Source organism: Solea senegalensis, linkage group LG19 (genome assembly GCF_019176455.1).
Source record: "Solea senegalensis isolate Sse05_10M linkage group LG19, IFAPA_SoseM_1, whole genome shotgun sequence".
NCBI classification, from domain to species: Eukaryota; Metazoa; Chordata; class Actinopteri; order Pleuronectiformes; family Soleidae; genus Solea; species Solea senegalensis.
Window position 1 is genome coordinate 7,482,742 of NC_058038.1, and position 25,479 is coordinate 7,508,220.

The following is a 25,479-nucleotide window of genomic DNA, read 5'->3' on the forward strand; positions in this document are numbered from 1 at the left end:
CTGGACTCGCTGGAGCAGAATCTCGAGATCATTTTCAGGGTTTTACAGAATCCTATTCTGTGTATCATAAATATAAAGTCATGCAGTAGTTGAAGAACTATCAAATCCCCCTTTACCCTATAAAAATCTCTTTAACAAGACTCGCGGGGGTTGTAACGATATAAAATCTGGAGCCACGTTTTCTGACCCAGTCATGACTGAGACTGTTTGTTCTCGTGGCACCGAAAGTGTTTGGCGTTCCGCGGGCCGTAGCTGAACTTCTCATATTTATGTTAGTTAAAGTGTAGGCTGGCAGGCTAATAAGCCTGTGTGTGTTTTCATTAAGTCTCCAGGGGCCCCGGGTAGCGCTCGCTCACGTACGTAGCTCCTCTGAACTCTGACCTCCGGCTTTCATGAGAAATGGGGTCAAGGCTTCAGAGTGGACTCCCTTAGACTTAAGGTAACAATTTAAGGAGGCATAACAGGTTATGTAACCTCGCTGCTGGACAGTGATGAGTCGATGGGACCCGAGGAATGCCCTGTCTCAATAGGTCTCTTTTACATCGCTTGCTGTTTTGTGGCAACAAAATTGGCTTTGGTATGGTGAGGCTGGACAAATCCTACTCTGTGTCATAGACAACAACAACAACGATGTGGGGCATGTGACCAACCACTAACAACGTGCTCAGCCATGAGACATAAAACCCAATATAGAGACTGGTGTCATCCTGTCATCTCCTCTTTCCTTCCCTCACATCAGCAACAACAGTCATCTCCTCATTTAGGAAGATGACAAATACGGGCTGACTGCTTTAGGAAACAGTGCAGTACGTACCTTCTATGATGGTGTGAACATATGCAAACACCAGCCACTTTATTAGGTACATGGGAAAGCTAATAAAGTGTCAGGAGTGGTCTTCTTCTTCTTCTTCTGCAGCTCTCCCACATGTCTTCAAGGTTCAGCGTCTTCTTGTTCTCCGTCATCTTCCTGTTCAGCTTGAAATCTGCCATGAAACTCGTCCCACAGCTTTGAAAAAACCGCAACAAATTATCCTTTAAAATGTGTGGTTTGGCTGGGAATGGTGTACTATGCACCAATGCATAAAAAAAAACCCGGTGAACCCCTGTGTAGATCAAATGATGTGCCCCAAACAAGAGGCACATCCAGATAATTGCCCCACACTAGGTCTTTTTCAGTTTTAAGACCTTTCTCTGTAAAGACTGAAGATTAATTTGTATGAAAAATGAAGATCCCAGCAGATCAGCAGTTTCTGCGATACTCAAACTATTCTATGTTCAAAGTCACTTTAATCACCTTTCTTTTCCACTCCGATGCTTGGTTTGAACTAAATTTGCTGATTAGATATTTGCAAGTGGCCACAGACATTTCCTTGAATCTTTCATCTGCTAAACAGTTGGTCTAATAAATAATCAACAATAAAAACACTGATGTCCAACATGTGACTCCACGTTGTCTTGCTACAACTACTACAAAGTACAACAGTGTTTTTTGAGGACGTCAAACGACTCGTGTTGTCTCATATGGTCTTCATGAGGTGCAAACTGAGGCCAAAACCACAGCTCTCACCACCAGTTCCTTTATTGTCTGGGAAGAACAGTGAGCTGGGGATGATGTGCTGTACGTGTGTGTGTGAGGAGAGGGATTTGTGCTCTGTTTGCACAGGGTCATCACAGGTCTTGGTCTTGGTCTCCTCACAGTTTTGTAGCTTCAGCAAGTCCCCGGGACTTAAGTGACACATTTTCCATGGAGTCCATGTTGTCATCACACTGGTTCTCTCACATTTTGTCCTCACAGGTTTGCCTTTGTTTTCACAGTCCAAACCAACGATAGTGTCTTTTTTTTTTGACTGATGAGAAACACAGACAGAGTGACAGGAAACTGTGGCACCTGCACATCAACATTGCTGGACTTTCCAGGTGATGAATTATCTAATGGGATTCTTTGAATTCTTCTGTAATGGTTTCGCATGTTCAATGGGTTGACAAACAACTCTCCCACAGATTTAAAAAAAAAAGAAAAGAAAAAGAAACTCATGCAGAAGGCTCCAGCCTCAGGGCAACTGCACATTCATGGCTGAGCGATGTGTGGGAGAAAAAAATAAATTCCAGTCTCACCTGTGGTGGAGCCGAGCCCGAAAGAGGTAGGCGGAAAACACAAATCAATAATCACTCCAGAGATGACAAAATATTTGTGTTTCTCTGTGCAAATATGAACATGATCTTTCGTCTCGGGGTAAAGTTCGGGTCATTTGCCTATTTACTTTATTAAATTGTATATACCATTGTTTTTATACTGTATTTTGATTATTATATCATTATCCATAGTCACTAACACTAACCACAGTTTAAGTTTGTTTGAAATACTGAACTTGTTCTTCAATATCTTTTTCTCAAACCAAGCACAGAACAACAACACATCCTTTTTCAGTAGTGAAAGAACATGATCCAGGCCTTAAGTGTATAAGGTTTGTTCTATCTGTCATGCAACATGTGTATGTAATTCCCAAGCAATGCAATGAATAAACCTGGCATAATATTAATCTTTTTTGACATGAAAAAATAGGACAAACACATGTTTTACCAATAACAGTTGTGTAAGAGTATAGCCACGCTCAATACTTTACACGTTAACCTGTAGGAGCTGTTATTTTCAACATGTTTGTCATGTTTTCAGGATGTTCCAGGTAAAACTATTGTCTTGGCATCGTTACAACATCAAATCTAGAGAATTTAGCACAGTATGAACATTTAGGGCAGAAGAGAAACATCCTAAATGTGACACACTGTTTAATCCCTTCTTCATGATAAAAAAAACAAAACTATTACATTACTAAAACTAATGTTTATGTGTGTGTGTACCTGTTTTACCTTGAATGCATCACTTGCCAGCTGCCTCGGGTCCCTCCTCTCCTGCGCAGTCATTGGCTGCAGCAGCTGTGCGTCGGCGCTTGGGGGCGGGGCCTGAGCGGCACATTATTGTCAGGAGTGTGTAGTGGCGTTCTAAGTCATTTAACCACGCCGACTGTCACACTCTCCTGCCGTGTGTCCTCCTCCTCCTCCTCCTCGGTCTGTCGTGCTAACCTGGATTATCTGCCTGTGCGTGTCTCACACAACTGCTGCTGCAGCAACTCAGTCTCACTCTCATTCACTCCTTTATCATGCGAGTTTGGACCTGAGTGGATCTCAAACGCGTCTCTCCTCTCGGCTACTTTGTAAAGTGAGTGTTTCACGTCAATGCCAGATTCAGCCACGATGAACAAAAACGGAATGATGACAAAAATCCACACGAGGATAAGAAGTGACCCGTTCACGGCCGCGTACGACCTGGTCGGCAGAGAGCTGGGCAGGTGAGTTTTACGCGTTATTTATTTAATGTGATGCGTTTGTTACACGCATATCTTTCGGAAATGACTTGTTTATCTTTAAAAAAATATATATTAGCTGTCATTTGTATGTGCTTCTTGTATGTTTAATATAAATATATTGTTATTGTTAAGTCATATTGTGCACATGTATGATTTTGGGTCGTTTGAGAACACATGTTTCCCCCCCATATGAAAAGTTTGAGTTGAGCCACACTGAGTTGCGGTTGCTTGGTACCAAAATATCTTGACCAGATTAAGGTGGCACATATATAATCCGTTTAAGATTTGCTCTCTGCACGCGTAAAAGCGAAGCGTGTTAATTGAACATTTCCACCGTCACATTCCAGCCCTGTGGGGGAAATTGCGGCTGTTCAGTGAATCACAGCACAGCGCAGTGGTAAAGCGCGCCCCTGCAGCGCCTGCATACATTATGCGTCCTCCTGGATGACACGGAGTTTAGAATCTCTCTCAATGACTTGAGCAGAAGTGAGTCCGTGACGTTTATTGGTCATGACATGTAGAGCTGCTGCTCTGTCCGCACAGTCTCGTCATGTTTCTCCCTGTGTTTGGAAACTGCACCTCTTTGTTGACATCTGTGGTTCAGTCGTGGGAAATGTCCTTGAAACGCCGCATGCGCAACTTCCCAATTTTGTCCAAGATGTAATATTATAAAAATGTTGTGAATTGTTTGTGTAGAACTTCGGTTAAAACGTGGTTGAAAAGTGCATTGCTGGATGTGATCAATCACGGGGAACATAAAAGACCAAATTTAAGTCAACATTCAATCATTAAAATAGCAAAACACAGAAAAGGAACAACAGAAGCCTTAAATAAAACATGCTGTAAGATCAAAACATGTTAATGCCTTCCTGTTTAGTTGTCCACAACAGCAATAACTCAACAAGGAAACATGTGTTGTCCATTTCCATGCACACTATGTCAAATCCTCAACTTATAGATCCACATTTGCTTTCTTGGCAGTTTTTCTGCTCCTCATTCTCTAAGACATGCATTGTAAAATGTGTCATGTACCATCAGACACGTACATCCGCCCGACGCATACCAGTGATATGGTACACCGGGATGCTGGAGTCTGCCAGACGGTAATGATTTTACCCTGAAAGCATTTGGGAGCTAAAGAGGAGAAACCACTGTGGACATCTTGGTTTCCGCTTAATGCAGCAGCTGTTTGATCACCACTTGAGCCAAGTTTGCATCTGCCTCTGCGAGTCTCGACTTTTCATCGTCGCGTATAGCTGCGGCGTGTGATGGGACGGGCTAAATAAAGAGTCCAGAGGGAGCAGTCAGTTTTGCCTGTCAGACATCGCGGGACAGCAGCCAGAACCCATGGGGGGGGGGAGAGGAGAGGCACGGCAGCTTCAAAACACATCCTCGCCTTCCCCTCACTCTCTGACCCTCAACCCTTCATCCGTCCTGCCTCCTCTTCTCATGACTCCAACCCAACAGCATCCTGAGATCAGGCCTCATAATCGCATTAAGGAGAGGAATGTATGTAGAGCTGCATGCCAAGGGATCAGCTATGAAGTCTGTACATTAGAAAAGGGTGTCTGGACCGTATTAGAACCTGTAGGAGCTGGAATTTACTTTTTTTTTTTCCTTTGGTTGCACCTTTTTAAAAAATGTGCCCTGCAGAAGTGCGTACAAAGAAAATGTTGTGGCCCGTTCTGAAGCACAGGAAGGGAACTTGTGTTGCATGTCAGAGTGTCTGCGCTGCAAGCAAATGAGTGCTGTCATTTCTCGTTTGCACTTCAGACATGAGTCAGTGCCCCGCTGAGAGAGACAAGAAAAACACAGACACCGCAGGAAAGTGGTTTTCTAAACCAACCTATCACCATCTCCAGCTTTGTGTGGCACAGTAAAGTTGATGAGTGACATGTGTCTGACAGATTCCTCCTAAAGATGAGTCTGTGAATGAGCCGTTTGATCTAGATAACTGCATGTGTGCAGTTTTTCTTTTGTTTGAGGAAAACATTAAGTGTTAACCAGAGCTAGGTTGAAAGAAACTGAGCAAGTAGGAGGGTTTATTGATCATAAATGAATGCACTATGCATTCCTGTAGCCTCAGACTAAGCCTTTTATCTGTACTTTAGTCAAGGGCCTTGCTTTACAGATCTTGAACAACCATTTAAAAGTGTAAGCTTACTATCCATCAACCATGTGGTTCATCTGCCTAGTAACTAGTGGCTGAGTGTGAACGTTGCCGGCTGGAGGATGGCCGTGTTTAGTAACCTCTGACCTCTTGTCAGCCTTTGAAAGGCCTCCCGTTGCTCCTTTCCACGGCCAGCGGTCATTCCCTTTCAGTCCACATGTCGTTCCCAGCCCACTGTGCGCTGCATGCTCTGAACTTGGCTAATTAAGGATGAAAAGGCTCTGACGGGCTTTGCCTTTTCACTCTGAACAATGATTCAACCATCAACCATTCCGCAAGACGAGCCAAGAAGGGAGAAGGAGCCGGCCCTCGCGGCAGCCGGGGTGGTAGCCAAACCGGGGCCAGACTCCGGCCAGAACAGTTGCTGTTTTTGGTCTGGAGCACAGTGGGCTTGGAGTAACGCTGTGTGGGAAAACGACTGGCACCATGCTGACTTAGCCACTTCATTCACACTCTGCCCAGTTCACACGTTTCCTTCACATCCTGTATTCACTCTCCCTAAGGGCTTTATTCGGTGTATTTGTATTGTGCTGCTCATTAAAACATTGAGCTGTTACTTGGACATACTGTAGATGTTGAGGTTGCGATATCCATTCTGGCATGCTGCTCAGGCTCCAAGCTGACTATAACAGCAGTGGCCCCCCACCCACCCCCAAGAGCCTGGCCTGCCCAGCCGCGGTCATGTGGGTGGTCCCGGGTCTTTGAGCGGCTGCGTTAACCGACTGGTCAGCTTTTGTGTGGCTGTCAAAGGAGAGGCAGGCTTTGGCCAAGGGTCTGGGCGGAGGCGTTGACACAATTCCATTTGTCCCTGCTGCTGTCAGCTGTAAAGAAAGGGGAAACGAGACAAGGCCTCATTATCAGCCTGGGAGGGACGGCTGGTGATGGAGGTCGGCCTGACACAGAGGCAATTCTGCACACATCGGACATCCTGCCCGCACCCACAGCTGACCTTTGACACCTCCTCTGAATCCATCAGCGTATATGCAGAGAAATGGATGACAGCGATGGCGTCGCATCAGGGGATGAATTCTCAAATTTGACCAGTGACATTCAGCAATAGCGCTGATGCGTCTTTTGTTGTAGTTCGACCCGCATGTGCAGTGGCATTATATCCTTATCGGGTCCCGGCCCACTGTTCAGCAGCTGTTGCCAAAACTGTCAGCCTTATCTGCCTGCTGTCAGACCCTCCTTAAAGCTGAAGGGAAAAGTAGACGGCGGTAATCTTTGCTAAAAGCCCTAATGACGCCTTTGCATCTGAGAACATCGGCGGTTAATAGCAGTGTCCTGTATTTTTCAAATGATTCCACTCGTGAGCGTCTTATCTCTGAACCGTTCTCTAACCTCGCCTGCAGTGTTGCACTCGTGGCTTGTTGGCGGGCTTCTCCAAACATCTTGCACTGTAATCTAGTTTTCACCTCAGAGCAGAATAACTGCAATGAGTGTCCAGTAATTTTAACCTTTCATTCGCTGCCGTTCTTTCTCGCTGGCCACTTGGATCCAGAACAGACCAGACTCTGACCAAATCTATTTGCAAAGCCAGTAATGTGGTCGTGATCGTTCTGTCTCCTCACTAATCACTCTTTTGCTCTCTCTCTCTCTCCCCCCTCTTTGTTTTCCCAGGGGAAAGTTTGCGGTGGTGAAGAAGTGCATCGAGAAGGCAACGGGGAAGCAGTACGCCGCCAAGTTCTTGCGAAAGCGACGGAAGGGTGAGGACTGCCGCATGGACATCTTGAACGAGATTTCTGTGCTGGAGTCGGCCAAGGCAAACCCGTATGTGGTGGCGCTGCACGAGGTCTACGAAACCAACACTGAAATCATCCTCCTCCTTGAGTGGTAAGACAGTAGGCATGACAGAAAAAGCAACACCAAGGTCTATAAAAGTTCATGGGAGGGAGAAGAGGCTCTAAATCACATTCTGACTGTCACTCGACGTTTGTTTGTGTTCACGTTTGTGTGCAAGCGCGCGGATATGAGGAGGAGATTATAGTGATAATTTGACGTCCTTTCAAACTTCCCTCACTTTAATGCTGAAAAACTGTGGTGAAGCCATGTGGTCGTCAAAAATTAGGGAAATGAAAATCTTAAATCACTCACAATAAACATTTTTTTTATCATGTTTACTGTCAGTGGGGGTCATAAACATTAAACTGGACTATTATTACATGTATTCATTTTTACTTGCGAGGCAAAATATTGTTTTCTTTAATTGGGGGGGGGGACACCTCACCACATCACATTTACATGATCAAGCCCTCAATCTTTAGGGAGATTAAAACCCTTAAATCACTCACAATGAACCATTTCTCTGTCCTGCTGAGTGTCCGGGGCTTTCTGAAGCACTAAATTGACTTCTACTGAACTTGAGTTATTCATCTCATTTCACTTGATAAGCAAAATATAATTTTCTTCAATTGGGGGCGGGAAAAACCCTCACCGCATGACATTTAGATACATCTCTGCTTACGTGTTTCCACGTAAATTGTGAGCCTGTAAAGAAGAAAAACTTCAGAGTTATGAGTTAACCAGCTCATTTTTAACCTTAAAAAAAAAAACACATGCACACACGTAAAAAAATGCACATCCTTTGCGCTGCTGCGAAACGCTTCCTTATGAGGAAGTTGTCTCTGTTTGTGGTTTCGTCTCAACACCTCAGTGTTGTTACGCTAAATGCTGTCAGGAAGCATCACTTTAAATACCAGAGTGACATCTCTGCTCACTGTGAGAAAAAATGACAACACAGAGTGATCTGCTGCTGCTGCTGCTGCTGCTGCTGCTGCTGCTGCTGCTGCTGCTGCTGCTGCTGCTGCTGCTGCTGCTGGCGACTGAACAGGCCGAGATGAACTTTGTCTGAGTTGGTTTGGTGTTCGTTGTAGTAAAGTGTCCCTCCATTTGCTCTAATCGTGGTCTTTAATTGGGATGTGGAAACACCACTTAGTGCCTTAATTGCCTCTCGCCCGCCTCATTACAGGGAGATAACATTGGGCAATTACACTTGAACCACGATACCCTGACCCTGTCTCTGAACGGCTCCTCTGCCCCAGCCGTTGCCAGTCATCCTCATCCCTGACATGGAATTCTTCTGCAGAACAAAAGACTTTCTGTAGGTCAGCGTTTGACCTCTCACTGAAGTGTGAAAGAGGAAGTAGCACCGCAGTTCACCCCTGCATGCCTGCAGAGAAAACGCAGCAGGAGGTCAGTCAACACTTGTCCACAATTCCTGTCCAGCTGCCAAGTCTTCAAACCCCTGCAAAATGCACAATATTTAATCAATCAAAAAAAAATCAATGTTTCTACTTTTTTTATTTCTTCTTAAAAGCTACAGCTGCAACTACCCCTCTGAAAACCATGTGTTAAAAAAAAAAACGGCGTGACATCAGCGTGCATTGTAAGAAATGCAAACCATTTTCCATTTCCTGTGGGTTTAAATGTAAGCAGCGCACTGCCGCACTGCTGTGAAGTGTCGCGCACACTCCTCCTCCTCTTCAGATAAACACACAAACACAAGCTTCTTCTCATCGCCACAACCACATCCTTGGTGAAGTCAGAAGAAGTCGAGTTTTTAAACCATCTCAATTGTGAGCATCGTCTCTGAGTAGCCCTTTTATATATCCTGCTTTTTCCACCTCTTTGAACTGCCTTAAAGCTGAAATATGATGTCTCTGTAAATCATAAACAAACCCCAGAATGTAATATCGTCCCATTTTAGATGTGAGTCTCTCTGTAATGCTAAAGGCTTGCACATTCATAAGGAATCGTCAAGCATTTATTTGAATTTCAGAGTTCTCTGCAGGCTATCTGTAACGTTGCATGACTTCCCTTAACATAGCATGACGTGAATTTCATTTATTTTCCTTTTTTTTTTTTCCAAGAGCCATGGTTTCATGTAAATTTTGATTCAATATCCCCTCCTTGTGTATAATGTAACCCAGAGCGCTAATGTCCTCGCTGGGATATAATTGGACTATAGTTCCGAGTTAGGCCTGTGGGAACTGTTTGACAGTCTGCTGTCGAGGTGACGTCAATGAGCGCCCGGCTTGGTGTTCAGCCAAGAATCGCTTTGAATTAAAAACAAAAGGAAAGGATGTGGAATGGGATTACGGCTGAAAGATCTCCACCACCAGCCTTTTCCTTGTAAAAAAACCCCCAAAAAATCTTATATTCATAGATTGAAGCTCCATTAATTTGCTTCCTTATACCTTTTGCTCTCGTCGGTTATTAGTCTTGTGGTTGGTGCAGGGGGAGGATGTTGGCGTGCACGCTCAAGTAGCGAGCACATTAGCTTCTTTGCAGGAGGGAGGGAATATTTTAAGGCTTCAGGGAAGTTTCAGTGTCCAAACCTGCATGTGTGCAGCAAAAATGGCCTTTCATCAAAAAGTCATTAAATCCTTTTTCCTGCTGACAGCTTGAAATAGTTCATGTCAGGTCTGGTGAGGAGAACCTTTACACGTATATTATTCACTAGAGCTGCAACTAATCGGTCAATATGTCCATTATTTTCTCGATTCATCGAGTAATCGTTCGGTCCATCAATGGTCAGTAAGGGTTGAAAAATGACCATCAGTGTTTCTCAAACCTGGAAATGACCCGTTTTTGTCCACCGTGATTCAGTTTTTAATGATTTCTTTGTCATATGGAGCAAAGCAACCAGAAAAGATTCACATTTGAGAAATGTTGTTTTAATCATGAAAAAAGCTTCAAAACCAATTCATCACTTATCAAAATAGTTTCAGCATTAATATTCAATAGCTCTTCAGACATCTCCAAACTTAGTATTTTAAAGGCTTGTTTGCAACACGTGGGGTAGGACCTGTACAGTAGGTGGCAGCTCATGTATGTGATGCTGGGAGTAAATAGAAAGATTATAAAGGCCAATAGTGTGTATCCTCAAAATCCAACAAATAAACACTGTGCTGTTTTCACAGCTGAGGACAGTAAGCAGTACAGGGTGAGGAGGCTAACGGGAGCCTGGGTGGTGCTGGTTATGTAACAAACATGCCCTGAGCAAAGTCAGAAAGGTTTTTTTTCGTCTCTTCTGAAGATAAAAAGCATGTGTACCATCTAAATCCTCCACACATGGTTCTGGGTTGTTTTTAGGGGGTGAACTGTCAGCTTCAGGCATTGATTTGACCAGTGGAAGCTTCCACTGTAAATCCACCATGTCTCTACCTTTTTATGTTCTTTCACAAGCACAGCAAGACCGGGCAGAAATCTGACTATTTCATCCACAAAAATGTGAGAATCGGTGAGGTCGCCACCAAGTTGTGTATAATTACTGAATTCCAGAATAGGATAATCCCTTGGACTATGTGTAAATTGTTATGAGCTAACAAGCTGAAAGCGACACAGGTTGGGGCCGTTGCAGAACGGTATCCAGTTACCAACCATACAATTCTGCACTTTCTCAGGCTTCTTTAAAGCTTAAGCTTTCATTTTTGCCAGGCTCTGTTCAGTCATTGCCGTTTCTGCTTTCTAGATTTACACTGGTAGGTTAACGTTCAATATATCAGGCTGTGCAGGTTTTTATCTGAGCGTGCTGTAATCTCAAACGACCGGTTTTATCTGCGGGAATATTCCTGAGCAGGGGAAGGGTGCGTGCCGAGTTGGACTTTCCCTAAAATTGTATGAATTCCTGTTGATGTGGAGGGACGTCGTTCCTTCAAGCCAAAGTACATTGAGGGGGTTATGCTGTTATGTCATTTTAAAGAAAGAGGAAACACTTGTTGACTTCAATTGCACTAATGGGATCAGTTGAAATTCATCATTGTCAGCTTTCATACTCAGAGGAAAGGCGTGTTTGTACAGTTTAAGGCAATATTTATTATGACAAGTTAAAATGGACGCTCAGAAAGTGAAAGTCGGCCAAACTAAACTCCGCTCTGTGATGGTGACGCATGTACGGTTTCTTTTTCCCTTCACCCCTTATCCTCGTTCTTGTTTGCTCAGTTTCGTCTCCCTCTGTTTCCCTTCTAGCGCCGCCGGTGGTGAGATCTTTGACCAGTGTGTCGCCGATGACGACGAGACCTTCACAGAAAAAGACGTGATCCGGCTGGCCAAGCAGATCCTGTCCGGCGTGGCCTTCCTGCACCGAAACAACGTGGTGCATCTGGATCTGAAGGTGAGCGCGCGTCTGAAATGTTCCGTGACGATGTGGGGCGGTGAAGTCCCTCGAGCGGCACACTGAGGCAGATACAGTTTCCGTTATGTAAGCGCAGCGCGTCCAGTGTCCCAATACCCTATTTCCCACGAGGAGCCAGCCTGTGAAGGAGCCCCACTGAACTATCATGTTTTCTCTAAACGGGCCCCCGAGGTGTCGACACTGACGTTTTCTTTTAACACGTAAGCGTCTTGAAAATTGAACCCGGCGTCTCGTTACATGTTATACAATGCTTTACTCAACCGTACATGTGTTCTAGATTAAATGGCGGAATACTCTAAATCCATTGTTTAGCGCTGCGTGCTAAATCCCGCTGTTACATAAAGGTGTAACTGCAGTTGACGGCCCTGCAGGTACAGGGGACGGCCAAACATATAGGATGTCGGCCTAAAATAGAACGTCTTCCTATTTTAGGAAGACGTTCACTGCCTTACCTCGCCGCTAAACTGGAATTTGGGTCACTTCATAAACCACAAACTCGTCCACACCATCGTCCATTGACAAAAACAATAGACAAGGATTTCACCTCAAAAAACACAACCTCATACAGTCCCCACATACATCTCATCATACCCAAGTGTTCTCAAGAGGTGACTCTCATACTTTCCTCCCTCGCTCTTGTGGTTTGACGGATGTCTCCGGCTGCGGCTCGCCGTCTCCTCTCGTGCTCTAGTGCTTATCTCATATGTTCTAACCACCGCAGCCTCTCCACAGCCAGTCTGACCCGGAGTGGAGCTCGGTAGCACGTACTGCATACCGTAGCATCTGCTCACAACATGTGCTCCTGCCAAACCTCCTACCTGTCTTTCATCTCGTCTGATAGACTTAGCCAGAGGCCCCAGATCTGGCCCCAGATCCCGCTGGACTCGGTCCAACCAGTGTTTCACTTAGCGATCTCCTTCAATAACCATTAGTCGCGTTGCGTAACTATTCTTCGATCTAATCCGTGCGTTTTTCTCTCCCTCCAGCCTCAGAACGTCCTGCTGACCAGTGCCAGACCCCTGGGGGACATCCGCATCGTGGACTTTGGCTTGTCCAGGCGCATGGACAACCTCACAGAAGTCAGGGAAATCCTGGGTACACCAGAGTATGTGGGTGAGTCCGGCCCCCGCGGTCACCTGGAGTCTTTCACTTCACCGAGTGTCGTTTTTTTTCCGTTACTAATTGGAGTGGTGTGTTCCGTTGCAGCGCCCGAGATCCTCAACTATGAACCCATAAGCACTGCTACAGACATGTGGTGAGTCAACGACTGCAACTAATGACATTATTGTAATGGCTGTCATGCAACACTCGTTTAGTATTCTGCCTTACGTCTAGGAATAAAGACTTAATTAGGACCGTGACGGGATGCAGATTCAAAATTTGACATCTTTCCTTAAAGATATGTTATTTAACATTTGGTACTGTCTTTTGTTTTTGCATTTTATGATGTGTATTTGTCACACAAATACTTAGGAAACCAAACGCTCAGGGAAACCAAACGAGACAACAGAACGTGTGTCTGTGTTTAATATTCATCCATTAGTGACTAACTGCAGCATAGAGGAAGACAAATGTGTTGTGCCACATTATGTCACAAATTGTTCATTTTTTTCTCTTCCTCCTCTACCAGGAGTATCGGGGTCCTGACCTACGTCATGCTCACAGGCGAGTCTCCCTTCCTGGGAGACGACAAGCAGGAGACGTTCCTCAACATCTCCCAAGTCAACGTAGACTACTCACTGGACACGTTTGAAGGCATCTCCTCTCTAGCTGTCGACTTCATCAAGTCCTTGTTGGTTAAAAACCCCAGGTGAGGCTGCGTGACATTAAAAAAAAAAGATGAAAAGATAAAACAGCAAATTATCCATCATCACCATCAAGGATGTGAGTCAGGTCTGCGTCAGCACGGAAGTGCATCACAGCATGCGCGTAAATGAGTAACGTGTGTTAACAAGAATTGCACCACACAGATGAGAAAACACTTCCTTTTTTTTGTGCAAATATAGAGCGTTAACTGGCCTCATTTAAAATGCCCATGCACTGATGCAATCAAATTTACAAACAAACAAAAAAAAGCTAAGGAAGGTGATTTCCAAAGGAAGCTATGAAACCATACTCTAACCATGCATCAATTCTAACTGAGAGCTTTTAATTTGCCACCACAATTTGTTGATGAAAAGCAGCAGCAGCAGCAGCAGCAGCAGCAGCAGCAGCAGCAGCAGCAGCAGCCTCTGCCACAACCTCCAGTCCGTATCATTTAATTGCAGCAGTTTAGTGGTGACACTGGAAAAAGTGGAAGATTCCTTGGTGTCTAAGTGGAGGTTGGGGAGGGGGTCAGGGGATCTTCATTGCAAAATGGGTTTTCTTTTTTTGTGCGTGTGTGTGGTTTTTCCAAACCAGACGTTGAAAATGAATACGGCCGACGTCTGCGAGAAAATGGGCCGAAGATCCAGGCGATCGGTCGGTTATGTAAACTGTTGGGGGAATTTCCACTCATCCACACTGTTATTGTGTTTGTGTGTGCAGGAAGAGAGCCACAGCAGAAGAATGCCTCAACCACCCCTGGCTGAACCAGCTCCCCCATCCCCACTCCCACCCGCATCTCCACTCCAGGTCGGCCTCGTCTCTGGACGAGCCGGAGACGAGCCAGTCCGAGTCGGAGCCCGAGAGCCCGGCTCCCTCCCCCGACCTGGACTTGATCGGTTCCTTCCTCGCGTGCCCGGGCCAAAGTGGGCTAAAAGCGGGCCGCGGCGCCTTCTCCTTCAGCGAGCCCCTCTTTCCCACGCGACCCGAAATCGCCCGAAATCAGCAGGAGCTGATGTGCTGAGTTGAAGCTTCGGGCGGTTTGAGGAAAGGGACTGAACAAATTCAAACTCGATGGAGTGGACGGCTTTGAAAAGAGCGAGCGTTGAGCCTGCAGCGCCTGAAAGTGACGCCGCGGCGCCGTGCCGTGTGGATGCTGCGCGCCTGCTGTTGGCTGCTTCTACTGCTGTGATGTCTCGGCTGAGTGTAGTCTGATACCTCTGTGTGAATGTGTGGTCGGTGTGTGTGTGTGTGTGTCCGTGCTGATTTATGAGTGCACGGCAGGGACGTGAGACTGTGTCGCGGGACTGCACTGCTGCCTTTTTTATTAAAGTGACAAAAAGTGAACCACGCTCGGCTTTAACGGCGGGGCTGCAGTTCACCCCCCTGCACACACACAAACTTACACACACTGGTTTCTCCTTTTTTTTTTTTTATCCAATTAAGCCTTTTTTGAAGAGAAGAGGCAGGGAAACGACTTCACTCACTGTGTGCGCTCATCAAAACATGTTATGCTTCAGCTGACCCAGACATATCGTCTGTGGTGAGTTCTCTTGAAGGAAGTGAAGGGTTTTGACAGGTGGTTCTGCTTAATGAAGAGGATGGCACCGACGCTGAAGCCCCACCCACTGTTTATTATTATTATTATTGTTATGCTTATTTATGTGTTCAGTTAAACCACTTTGGCCCCTTTTTAAATATACAAAGCCACTCTTGACATGGAAATGGTAGCATTCTTATTCTTATAAGGACAATCAAGCACTTTTTTAGTTTGTTGTTGGATTTCTGTGTGATCGTAACCAACCAAAGGCACAGTCACCTGTCACCACGTACTGTACATGCAAACCACCCTCCACTGTCTTTGCCACGTGTTTTCCACAAAGTGCCACGTTATCAACCTCAACAAATTCATTTATTATTATTAGTATTTCACTTTGTTTGTTCCGTTGGCTCTTGCACAAGTCGCACAAGTTTTGTTTTTGTACGTAACTGCAATGTTGCCACTAGATATCATGCTCTTTAACATCAGTCATGATGGGGGGGGGAGTGGTCAGAGGTTTTTGTTGTTATTGTTATTATAATAATAATTGTTATTATTATAATAGATGAACGATGACATGGTCAACTGAAGAGCCCAGAGATGTATAAATATGTGATGTTTGCCTTCAGATACTCGGGAGCAGAGAAACGGAAACGAATTCTCAAAAGTACTGAAATGTATATTGTGAGTTACTATTAGATATAATATGTAAGGATAATTGTTTTTTACCAGTGTATGAATGTCATAACATAATTATATGTGTGTGTATATATATATGTGTGTATATATATATATATGTGTATATGTGTATATATATATATATATATATATATATATATATATATATATATATATATATATATATATATATATATATATACATATATATATACATATATATATATATATATATATATATATACATACATATAGTCTTATTTTGTACTTATTGTTGTTTTCTGCTCATGGATTTCAGGCAGGTTTGCACTTGTCCCTGTGGACTTTCTGTTTAAATGAATAAATGTTGATGGCATGCATTGCAAAATGTAACCAAGAAGAAAAAAAACCAAACAAATACATGTGCATTTTCTATCAAACTCTTTGTGTTTGATTGTTTTTTTTGATAATGACATCTGCAGGATAATGAATTTATTAAAAATAGATCAGTTGTTGTGACGGGGAAACTTGGACTTTTTTGTGATTTAAACTTCCGATGTAGATCAAACATGTTCACATGCATCGTGAGGGGACAAAAGTGGAGCACTGCTGTGTCTCACCCTCCACTAAATTCTATAACTCTAGAGGATAATTGACCAGATTTCGGTTCGGTGGTTGCCTTCCGGTTTTAAGCTGATTTGAACAGATTATCCTGTCGTGTGAGGGATTAACAGACGCAAATTTAACGTCATCAAAGTCTTCCCGATTTCTAATCGTAAGTGTCAAACGTGACTTAAGCAGTGATTGGGAGCGCGCGAGTTGAGCGGGAAGCGGATGTTGTGTACTTCTCTTCAGAACCGTAACTTGTACAAAGCAAACTGATTCCGTCTTCACAGTGTTGTGCCGACAGTCCACCTCCGTGTCCGTTTATATATTCTGAAGTCACGTTAACTCACATAAGTTTCTGTGAGGTCTGAAATCCCTGGAATCTCCCCCGCCTGAAATCGTTTGATTAACGAATAAAGTGTGTGCTCCTGCGTCCTGACCCATAGTTTCTAATAAAAAACAACAATAGGGTAACCATTACATGTTTTTGTATCACCTCATCATACGTTCTTATCCCTCTGCATGTTTTCCCGATCCCATCGCTGATGACGAGCAGCGATACCTTACACAGGTTTGCAGTTTGACCCGTGTGTCTCTTTTTACGTCAGTGGAAAAGCAGACCAGAACAGATTACCATGCTTGGAACAGTTTACTGGCGAAGCATCTGTTTTCCCTCTCAGAGTTTCTATTTACAGAAACGGCGAATTATAAAGAAAAGAGAGAAAAGGAATAAAAGTATACTCTTGAACCAGTCTTCCATAAATATTCAGAAGCCTCTCAGCACAGGAAATGCCAGCACCCTGCATGTGAGGAGGAACACAGGGTAATGTTTTCCATTGTAGTTTATCTTTTCCCTCTGTCTACCTCTCTCACGCTCACACTCTTGAGCGTGTTTACTCGTGTCAGGTTGAACAATATCCCTGCCCTCCAATATCCTGAATTCCTGCTTTAATGTGGACTTCCTCTTGTGGTCGGCAGAGGGCCAGTTCAGCTGTGTCCAGTGAGGAGAGAGCGGGGCTCCCTGCAGGATCCTGCTCTGGTGGCTCTTGACTGGACTTACTGTTTCCCCCTAAAGAAAATCCTCCTGTTGCATGGAGCCAAGGAATGCAAGAAATGTCCATCACTGGCCTCCTTCCCATGTGTTTTTTTGTCCTTTGTCTCTGACCTCCTTTCCTCCATATGGATTTCTTGACTCTGCAGGAGGTGGGTCTGCTCCCATAGTGCACACACACACACACACACACACAGGGCGACAGGCGTAAACATACATGGTTATTGATGTGGTTGATTAAGCACCGTTTCTCAGGACGGATTCCTGGAATCAGCTCGTTTTGACTTTGATAGTTAAGGTGACCATTAGCGGGTGATTTGAGACAGATGTGGAGACAGTTTATGTCCCGGCTGAGTGAACTCCAAAACCTGCTCTTTGGTGCAAAGGAGCACTTGACTCTCGCACATCCAAACAAACACAAGAGCCGACCAAAGCTCACTGTGACATCCAGATAACCTGCTTTCAACGGTGTTTGTGGATTAAAACCTATGGTCTGGCTAAATGGTTTTTGAAAGCAGCAAATATTTGTGTTAAACCCTATAATGAGGACCCATTTGTCTCCCTTGAGACTGTAAAAGACAAAAACTGCCAGAAGAGATAACCAGGCAGATGGTTTTATATACATATACAGTATATATATATACATATATATATATATGTATATATATATATACATATATATAGGTACTAGTTTTTAATCTCAGAGTAACCCGGCGGCCACACATCCCAAAGACATCCCAGCAGGCACACTTTGATCCCTTGAGGTTTGTGGAATTTCCAAACGTAAACCTGAGCTGGAAAAGGCCTCATCCCAGACAGTAACGTTTGAAATTACCACTTACAAGTACACAACCAAACGTTGTTTGATGAGAAGTTGATGTTTTGACTGCGGCTGTCACATGATGCGCCACCGAAGATTAACATTGTGCTGCAGAAAATGGTTTTGTGTCGTGACTGTAATCAGACTTGTCTTCGTCCTATTTACTCAAAAAGTACTCTTCGTTAAACACATAGCATTTGGGTCTGTGCTGAAAACCTTACAGGTGTAGCATGTTTTGACCGTGTCTTGATCAAAGTGGCTTCCTAGAGTAGTATTAGGAACACCTGTGCAACTGCTTGTTAAATGCAAATATCTGGTCAGCCAATCACACGGCTGCAACTCACTGTTTGGAGCCATGGTGTGAATGAGCGGCTGAAATTCAAACCAAGAACCAGATTGGGGATGAAAGGAGATTTAAATGACTTTGACCTTGGGGCATGATGTTGGTGCCAGGTGGTGCTATTTCAGAGACTGCGGGTCTACTTGGATTTTTAGACAGAAACAGCTCTAAGGTTTGCAGAAAACGCAAAAGAGAGAATATCCACTGAGCAAAAACATGCCTTGTTGATGCCAGAGATGAGAGGAGAAAGGCCGGACTGGCTTGAAATGATAGACAGGTGACATAGTATGAGGAAGATCATCAAAAACCCGTCAAATCATGAAGCAGATGGGCTACAGCAGCAGAAGCTTCTCCTGCAACTTTACTAGGTGTACTGGGAATCTAATAAACTGGCCTGGTGAGTGTTTACACATATTTTTTTTATATGTTTTACTGCAAAAAATCCACAGTGCAGCATCTGTGAAGCAGTTTGGGAGGTTGTTGCAAAGTGGATTTCAATTAAAATCTCATTTGCTCGGCCAGACCGTGGCCTCCATGAATGACCTATTTCAATCATAAAACTTGAAGGGAAGCATTCCCCGAGCTCCATCTGCCTGACCTCCCGCTCCGGTTGTTCTCCGCCTCCGTCGTTCTCAATCTCACTATCTCCAGATCTTGTTCGGGTCCTCAAAAGTATAGTTTCCCCCTTGCACCTTACATAATGAGCAAATTCCTTCACGCTTATGTTCCTGATTACCCTGCCCACTATGGAGAGAGTCCACGAGACATGTCAGAGACCTCAAGAGAGCGGAGCGTGGAAGGAAAGAGTCCGAAAAACAACATCTGTCCTCCCCGGGATTGAAAAAACCAGCAACCTCCAGCGTCTTTGTCCTTTTAACCCCCGTGTCCCTTCCATAAACATCACCTCAGTCCATCTTTACATCATAGACGTCTTGTTGATTATACAACGTACGGCTTATCAAATGATTTTCACTGCATCCACTTAGGAATGTGCTCATTTGGGGGTCTCTCTAAATTAGTTTGCTCCTGCTACACATTCCAGAGTAAAAGGTTAGGCTGAGAAATCTTAAAACTTTCATATGGATCTTTAATACTTAGCTGGATTACACTAATCAGATCATTAATCTCTGCATTTTCACGTATCAAAATTCTAATCTTACCAGGAGTGGCAAATAATGTAAAACTAATCAAAAAAGATAGAAAAGAAATAAAGACATTGACCAGTTTCTAATGTTGATGCATTTTCAACCTGGTCTTGTTTCATTCGGACATGTTGTGTTGTAGTTCTTCCGTATTTGAGGCAAAATTCAAATGGCGAGGAGGAGGGACTAGTGTGAAACAAAGCAAGTGACATTGTCTGGCACCAAATTGTGTTTATCTTTTGTTTTTTTGGATTTTATAGCACTCTGTGGACATTATGTAAGTCTTATATAAGTCAGTCAGTCATCATCTACCGCTTTATCCTCCACCAGAGGGCCGCGGGGGGTGCTGTGCCAATCTCGGCTGACATAGGGTACACCCTGGACGGTTCGCCAGTCCATCGCAGGAACACATATAGACCTATGGTCAATTTTGTGTCCAATTTACCTAATCCTGCACAGTTTTATAATAATTTAAATTTCCTCGTCACAATTATCATTTTAAATGGCAATATAATCAAATCTAAGCCGCGCAGGAGTGAAGAAATGAAAAAAATGCTGCCGTTGTTTGACATCTGGAGTCAGATATCTGAACGAGGGCCGTGATTGGCTCGCGGGCCGGACTTTGGACACGCCTGTTATAGGCAGTATCCAACATTTTTGCCTGCAAACCCTCATAAAAGATAACACACTGGACCTTTAAAATGCTATCACGTTGATATGCATGTCTGCAGTGATGTACAAAAAGAAAACTGTAACTATCTGTGGTTTGCAGAAACACAGACACTGCCAAAGACACTGTCGGCTACAGTGGGTCGGCACATCATTGGTTGGTAGAAGTAAATCACAAGAGAATTAAAAACAAAGCAGAAAAATCCTCACACTTCTCTAACAGCCGGCTGAAATCCCCCATGTTTCTATGCTTACTATGCTGACCGAGCTGACAATGGAAACAAAACGTGCTTCCAGAAATGCTTGCGAAATGAAAACAGAAAGAGAGAGCGTGAATTTCCAGAGCAGGCAAAACACTTGTGACCACAGGTAATATGTTTCTCATGGCGGTGCGTTCACTGACAGGGGGAAATGCCTTTGGTCGAGCGCAGCTATTTATTTTGTGCCTGGAAACGGGTGAAGCACAACAAAAGCACTCTCAACATAGAATAGCACGACCTGATGCTGCTGCCTGTTTCCCTCTTGTCTGTGGCGACCGTATCCTTCCTCAGCACGGGGCCACAGCTGAGAACCAATGAGCCACACAATAGACACACTGAGCTCACGGAGAACTTTTCAACCCAAAAGCCAGTGCAAGAAATCCAACCAAAACACGGGACACGGCTGAGTTAATCTCCAAAAAGGTTCCATTTCACTGTGGGTAAAGTTCAGGGAAAGAAACAAAAACACTGCCAGGTTTTTGTTGTTTGGATTTGAAGGACGCAGTGCACGCGAATGCCTGCTCACATGTACCTAAACTGTAGTTTCTGCACCCACACACTTGCCTGAGTACCCACAGTGAACTCTGTCCAGGATTTTGGACTGACTGGGAACAGATTCTGGTCTCAGTGTTTTCAAGCAGCAGTCTGCCTGTTTACTATGGTGCTGGATTAGAGGGTTACACACACACACACACACACGTCTGTGCAGCTGTTCTTCTGTTGCACAGCCTAAACAAACAACTAGTTAATATCTAACCCTAACTTTAACCTCACCACAATTCAAATCTTAGCTCTACACGTAACTGGTGTCTCAGAAATGCGGTGTCGACCTTTTAGAACCAGTTTATTGATTGTGGTCTCCATGAGGACCACTGGTCCTGATAAGACCGTGACAGAAAAGGTCCTAACAAATACAAGTACATCAACATAACATTAGTCATTGCATTCCCTATCCCGTTACCCGAACCTTAACCATCACAACTAAATGTTGAACTATTAACCTAAATCTAATTCTAACCCTAAAACCAAGTCTTAACCCCGAAATAAAACCCTTTCAAGGTCGTGACAGAACGTGAGGACCAGCCAAAATGTCCTCACTCCCTATGGTTTTTAAACTTTTTGGTCCTCACAAAGACACCCATACAAGAACACAAACACACGTACATGGATTCAATTCCAGGAAATAGAGTTAATGATGCAATCACTGCTTATGAATCTTCAAATTATTTTTCAAGAATTGAAAGACTGAAAACTGAAAAGACTGAAAAGAAAAACAATAGGAGGGTCAGCGATTTCTATTTGGCAATGGCAAATGGCAAATATCTATTATGGCAGTTTATCACATCACCTCATGGTGGTGCTATAGAGGAAATCATCAAAGTGAGCAAAAATAACTCGAAACACACTCGAAGTGTTGACAGACTTCGCCCCCACTTGTTCGTTTGTCATCATTTTGAGTTATTTTGTCTCTTTAAACGAAGATAAAAGCCTACATCCTTTTCAGGAACTTGGCGACTCTTTCATGGAACGCGTCGCGTCCAAGAATGTGTCCTCCCGTAGCCAGGAAAAATTAATTAGTCAAAAAGTCAACTGTCACATCTTTTTAAGTCACTTCTTTTTCTCTTTTCCCCAACTTTTTCCTTCTCTCCAGGGCTTTTTATGTTATGCAACTTGCTTCCACGCGGAGATAATGTGCATGTATGTGCATTTTTTTTATATTGTCTGCAAACTTCCTGATGTAATCGTACAAATCGGTGTGTGTGGAAAAAAAAAAAAAAACCCAGCCTGAACACAATAGCTAAGGGTCAGGGAGGGCGTGGAAAGTTGTCTTTGAAAAACAATGTTATCACCTGGCAATACAATTCCAGTTGTGTGGAAAGGTTCAAGAGACCTTTGAGAAAAAAGAAGCTTCCGGTATCCCAGACTCACCTGGGCGGCTTTTTATTAGAAGAATGGAGCATGACCGCATGAACATAAGCGTCTGTCGGCCAAGATAATTCCTGATGGGACAAACTTGTCCGCAGCGTCCTCTTGACAGCACGGCACTTGTCTTCACTTGTGCCATGCTGCAGGTGGATCAAGAGGCATCAAGTCCACGTGTGGACAGACTGTGTCACCTCCACATTTTCACTCTGGAAGTCAAAGTACAAGTTAGGAAGTCGCTTAAGTAGCTTCAACTGACATCCTTTGGGGTTTTGAATGAATGCTAGTGATGTAAAACATTTCAAAAATACAGAATATACTGTGTCTTTAAGGTTATTACATGGCTGGGTTGATTGCTAAATTCTTTTTGGTCACTTACAACATTCTACAGACCGTTTCAAGGGAAGTAAAAGACAGCTGCAAATCTGTCAGTGTCCACTTGGCGGACGGCTTGTGCTTTGACTGTCATTTTTACATCATTTTTAAATTCATATTTTGTGTCTAATGATAGTTTTTCAGAGAGCTAAATATGTAATAAGTGGAATAATAGGCAGTGAACCATCATTATTTGTGGGGACATTGTGTGTGGCCCAAACAACTTTAAAGGGTTTTTTCAGGGTTAAGACCTGGTTTTAGGGTAAGGATTAGAATTGGGGTTAGGTTAATTAGGGGCTAGGGCAGATTGTGAAATATCATCATAAATATTCTAATTAAATACCTTTTTCTCAAAGATTTTGACTTTTCTTCACTTCACTGGCTCCCTACTGACCAAACTAGACACCCAATGGCCGCCATGTCATTTGAGTTTGTTGTATGTGTGTGTTAGCATGTTTTGTTCTTCTTTTGCACATTTATGACATGAACAGCCGTCATGACGGTCGTTTAAGTAAAAATATAATTTCTATTGGCCTGGGAGGTTCGAGTTTGGACGTCCTCATTGAACTGAAGTCAGTGCAGTGTCTTAAACTTACATCATCTTCCAGGTTCTGGACTCTGGTCCGTCATAAACACTAATGTATGGGTTTCCCTTTGAAGACCACAGCTGTAGATTGACCTTCTTCTACGAGGTCTTACTAGTTTTTCAGTTATACAAACCCTGTTTTGGAGACCAAGACCCTGCACAGCTCTTACAGCTGCAAAATCCTCTCTGTTATCCCAAAGAAAAATGAGCGTAACCTTACAAGAGACACAACATTGTCAAACTAAAGTGCAGTTTGTGTTTGCTTTAGATAAAGGAGCAAAAGAAATAGAGTCAATCTCTCTGGAATTTGAGCTTTGAAACTGTAAACATGACAAGATTTCTGGGGGTTCGCTCTCACTCATGGTTACACTTGACACGCTGGGAAATATCAAGTTAAATGAGCTCCATTTAAAAAAAAAAAAGTTAGATAAATAAAGAGCACTACTATTACTCGGAGATGTTGTGGCTAAGAACGAGACAGAGAACATGATGTTCCTGAGAAGGTTTTTATGGCCAGGCCTCCTGTGGTGCAGGTACGCACTGTGCTCACAGTGACACGTCAGAAAATCCTAATTCAAATGTTATTTATGAGTAAAAAATTCCATTCTTGAATAAAACTAAATTGCACTGTGGTCTGCTACTTCAGTGTAAGTACATATTTGGGGCAGTTTTATGTTTTATTTGCAATAAGTGAGGTACATTAGTGATATGCATAGGCTATTCTGCATTCCAGGTACTTTAAAATAATTGTATATAATATTGTGTAAAATTCATTGCTTCCCCTTAGCTGACAAAATCAATTTAACACTTTCAAAATCAGTGTAGGACATAATAAAAGGCTCCTTCTGTATGGACATTATAACGTCATGGCCTGGAGACGCTGAGGCTGGGAGAAACCAGGCAATCACGCGATAAGTGGACATGTTAAAGAAAAGGACCATTATAGTACAACAACTGTAAATGTAGTTTCAACATATATATATATGTGTGTAGTCACTGTTTCTATGGGTCATTTCCCTTTATGTTGCCAAATAAATCTCCAGTGTCCCATGTCGGGCACAAAGTACAGCAGCAGCAGAACAGGCAATAAAAATAATTCAACTACTGTAAGTGTTTTTATTGGCTTGAGCTGGAGATTTTCTCTCTCTCTCTCACTCATGGACAACTGTCACACCGTCAACTCAACAGCACCACCAAGAGGAGGAAGAACACAGTGACACATCAGGTTACAACAGACAATGACTTTGACTAAAACATGACTGTAACAGTGTATAATGTTCACATGACATTAAAAGTGCAGGAGTCGAGGTCACTGTAAAGCGGGTGAGGATGGATGGATTTACTCTCAGCCAACTATAAACTATGGATTGTATGATGTCAAAATATATTTTGCCGTAATCAGCTCAATTGTTTCTGTTTAAGATTTAAAGGAACTTGCTCATTTATTTACAAATAAAAATAATTTACTGCAGCGAGGATTTTAGGGCTGTAACAATTTAGCGATAACGATTTCATAACTAAATAAATCGCTGATAATTGGCAACTAATTCACACTAGAAAGGTTCATCTTAAATGTGTGAAACTATATTGTCAAAGTGGAATATCTGACCATTTTTCCCTGATCTTTCATCTTCTTCATCTGATAACTTCATCATTTCAAGGTTTGGGAAACTCTGATCAATATTTCCTTGGACCAAAAACCCAATGAATTGATGATTCACTTATGGAGGGAAGTGTTAGTTGCAGCCTTGTTTTTTTGGTTTGTTATTCAGGACACAGGACCTTTTCCACCATGTTTCAGAAGGACAAGCACAGGTGTTAGTTAATCAACACTAACGACGACGCTGTTCAGTTCAGTAATTAACTTGATTAATCACACCTGTGATCGTCCTGGCTGCTGTAAAAATGTGGTCCATTAAAACCACTAAAAGAAGAAGATAAATAACTTTTTATTCCTATTTTGGACATAAACAATGGCTTTCCTCCACTTCTGCTGCATGAGGTTTGTGTGAGAGGAGAAGAAAAACATGCACAAC

The 25,479-nt window shown here is 43.4% G+C and overlaps 1 protein-coding gene across 1 annotated transcript; it reads left to right on the top strand.

Moving 5' to 3' along the window:
- Window positions 1-3,020: 3,020 nt before the first annotated feature.
- Window positions 3,021-15,217, top strand: stk17al (serine/threonine kinase 17a like). Its single transcript, XM_044051580.1, has 7 exons — window positions 3,021-3,347; window positions 7,156-7,368; window positions 11,506-11,650; window positions 12,658-12,784; window positions 12,878-12,926; window positions 13,302-13,481; window positions 14,198-15,217. Exons 1-7 carry the CDS (start codon window positions 3,235-3,237, stop codon window positions 14,496-14,498), a joined length of 1,128 nt encoding a protein of 375 aa, XP_043907515.1. The 5' UTR covers window positions 3,021-3,234; the 3' UTR covers window positions 14,499-15,217.
- The last annotated feature ends 10,262 nt before the right edge of the window (window positions 15,218-25,479 follow it).